The sequence below is a fragment of the Numida meleagris genome, chromosome 14 (genome assembly GCF_002078875.1).
Source record: "Numida meleagris isolate 19003 breed g44 Domestic line chromosome 14, NumMel1.0, whole genome shotgun sequence".
NCBI lineage: Eukaryota > Metazoa > Chordata > Aves > Galliformes > Numididae > Numida > Numida meleagris.
In genome coordinates, this window is record NC_034422.1 from 11,280,541 (window position 1) to 11,283,566 (window position 3,026).

Sequence of the window (3,026 nt, forward strand, 5' to 3'; positions counted from 1 at the left end):
TTTGGCTTTTCCTTCTTGCTTAACTTGGGAGAGCCGGGGAGGGCTGGGGGAGCCTTGCCAAAGTGGCCGTCCCCGCACACGTGCGCCCGGCCTCGCTCTGCTCGGCTGCGGAACGGGCGCGCGGAGGGGACTTGGGGGAGCAGGGGGGATCGCGGCGCGGCCAGGTGAGTGCTGTCCCAGCCGGGGTGCAGGTGAGCGAGGGCAGATAAAGGCGGCATTGCGTTACCTGGGACCTGCGGAGGCGCGGAGGTTCCTACAAGTGCCGACAGTTCGGTGCGTGCCACGGCCCCGGGGACTTTGCTCCAGGGCACCACGTGCGGCACGATCGGTTGGGGCGCAGGTTGACCCCCAGTTCCCATCCCCAGGAGCCACGCGTGGGTGACACCGAGCTTGGCAACAGGGATGGTGACGGGGACACCCATGCCGGGCGGCCTCCCCGCTGGTGCCAATATGAGGGTCACAGCACCCCACTGTCACCCCCATTGGGACGCAGCGACCCAGTGCTCACCCGTGCCGCACTCTCCCATCCGGTGCCTCCAGCAGCAGCTGCGCCTGCTCCGCAGATGGAGAAACCGAGGCAGCGCTGTGGCCGCGGCCGTGGGGCAGGTTTCCTTGTGGGCGCCCCTCCTGAGTCAGTAGGGCCGGGGTGGGGCCTGGCTCCCGCTGCACCCGGCCGGGATAACGGGGAGGAAATCACTTCTGCGTATTTGATTCCACCCCACAGGTCACCAGCGGGGCCGCTGCTTGTGAAATGTGGCAATGCCACCGGGCGCCCCGCGGGGACGGGAGGAGGGGGAGCCCCAGCCGGGGGGCAGGTGAGGGGCGTTGGGCTGCGGAGGGGACGTGTGGGGCCGTGGGGGGGGACGTGTGGGCTCACCGACGTCGGTTCGTCCCCACTAGGTGTCGTGCCCTTCGTGGCCCTGCTGCTGCTGCAGAGGAGGCCGGTGGCCGGGCGGGCGCTGCTGGGGACGGGCCCCGGGTGTCCCACCAACGGGCTGTGCCGCGCCAACGTCCAGGAGCAGACCCGCAGGCAGGTCGCGCTGCTCAACGCCACCGCGCAGGACCTCTTCAGCCTCTACGTGAGTGACACCAAGGACGGTGGCACGGGGTGGCCGTGGTGGGGACACGGGGCGGTGCGGTGCGGTGGGGACCAGGATGGCCACAGCGGGGACAAACGGACGGGGGGTGACGCTCGCTGTCCCCGCAGCTGAAGTGCCAGGGAGAGCCGTTCAGCAGCGAGAGCGACCGCCTCTGCAGCCCCAGCGGCATCTTCTTCCCCGCCTTCCACGTCAACCGGACCACCGAGAGGAAGGAAGTGATGGTGGCCATGTACAAGCTCTTCGCCTTCCTCAACGCCTCACTGGGGAACATCACCCGCGACCAGGAGGAGCTCAACCCCACGGCCAAGGAGCTCCTCGACCGCCTCCACAACACCACCAAGACCACGCGGGGCCTCATCTCCAACCTCACCTGCCTGCTCTGCAAGCACTACAACGTCTTCCAGGTGGACGTGAGCTACGGGGAGAGCACCAAGGGCAAGAGCGCCTTCAAGAAGAAGCAGCAGGGCTGCCAGGTGCTCAGGAAGTACGTGCAGGTCATCGCCCAGGCTGCTCGTGTCCTCCTACCTCACCTCGGCCCCGCGTGAGCCCCGGTCCCCGCGCCACGCCACGGCCGGGACAGCGGACATCTCCTTGTGCCCGTTTCACAGACGGGCACGGCGAGGCCCCACCACCTCCTCACCTCTCGCCTTCCTATTTATTACCTCCTGCTGATGCTGCGCCGGATCCGGGCCGTCCCACACATTAATTTATTTCCCCATTCACCGGAGGACACGAGCACGGGGCTCTGTCCCGTGCACCCCGGAGCCCCATGGGGACGCTCAGCCCCACGGCCCGGGGCTCATCACAGACGTTGTGAAAAACGGGGAGGAGGTGACCTGCTCCCAGCGGATGCCCTCCAGCACCCAACAAAAGGGACTTTTCCCTTTTGGATGCGTTTACTCCCACCGCAGCCAGCAGGGACACTGGGGACGCGCTCCCACCACACGCTATGGGGCCGGCACCCCTAGAATGGGGCTGAACTGGGGGTGTGTGGTGGCCAGGGCTGGGTCCCGCCACCTGATGGGGACAGGGGTGCAGTGCCGGGGTGCACCCATGGATGTTCTGATGGCCCGCTGGCACGGACGGGGTCTTGGCCAGCATGGGGACGCAGGGACCGAGCCTGGGGGGGTGGCAGGAGGCGCTGGCTCGTCCCTGGCGCTGGGGCGGGGGCCGGGGGTATTTATAGGCTCGGACCTGGTGTTTAATAATAATAATAATAATAATAATAAGATTTTTGGTAATATATATAGAGAGAATTCTATTTAAATATTTATTTTTTTATACTTCTTTCCTCCCAGTTGTTTTTTTTTTTTTTAAATAAACCAAGAGAAAGTGACCCTCTCCGGCTCCTCTTTGCTCTGATGCTCCCCCAGACGTCCTCAGGGCTGCCCCAGCGACCCTCCAGCACCACCGAGGGCTGGGGTTCACCACCCCCTGCCCCTGCTCCTGTTTCCCTCCCCACTTCCTATGGGACGGCTGCTGCTTGGCCATCCCACGGCAGAGAGATTGTCCCCAAGGGATGCTGAAATTGCCTCCCAGACTTTGGGCTGCCCTGGGAGAGGCTCTGAAAAGCTCCGGTCCGGCCAAGACCACCTAAGGATGCAGCCGCGCGCCGGCCCTCGGTGTCTCGCATGGGGCCGCACCGGTTAACAAGGGGCTGATTATACAGGAGACGTTGGAGCGGGATGATGAAATTTTCCTCCTCCTCCGGAGCCCTCGGGCCACCCGCCAAACCTCCCAGGCATGAGACAGGGAGCGGATGAGCTAAGATCCTGTGTGCTCATCTCGTGTCTCGGAGGAGCCCCGACAAAAAATAATCAGTGAAATGGGAAAGATTCCCCCCCTGTGAAAAAAAGAGCCCTCTTTGCTTTGCCCCCATGGGTCCTTCTGGCCTGGTAGGGGGCTGAGCCCCACAGCGGTGCCAGC

The 3,026-nt window shown here is 64.4% G+C and overlaps 1 protein-coding gene across 2 annotated transcripts in view; it reads left to right on the forward strand.

The window, feature by feature from the left end:
• LIF (LIF, interleukin 6 family cytokine) overlaps positions 1 to 2,297 on the forward strand; it is a 2,720-nt gene extending 423 nt beyond the window's left edge. The window contains exons 1-3 of one of the 2 annotated variants that reach the window (XM_021413237.1): positions 33 to 815; positions 901 to 1,079; positions 1,208 to 2,297. In XM_021413237.1, coding sequence (XP_021268912.1) covers positions 752 to 815; positions 901 to 1,079; positions 1,208 to 1,645 — 681 coding nt within the window. In that variant the 5' untranslated portion in view covers positions 33 to 751 and the 3' untranslated portion in view covers positions 1,646 to 2,297. Of the gene's footprint in view, positions 1 to 32; positions 816 to 900; positions 1,080 to 1,207 lie in introns of those variants that run through there. The other variant, XM_021413238.1, reaches the window with a different exon arrangement.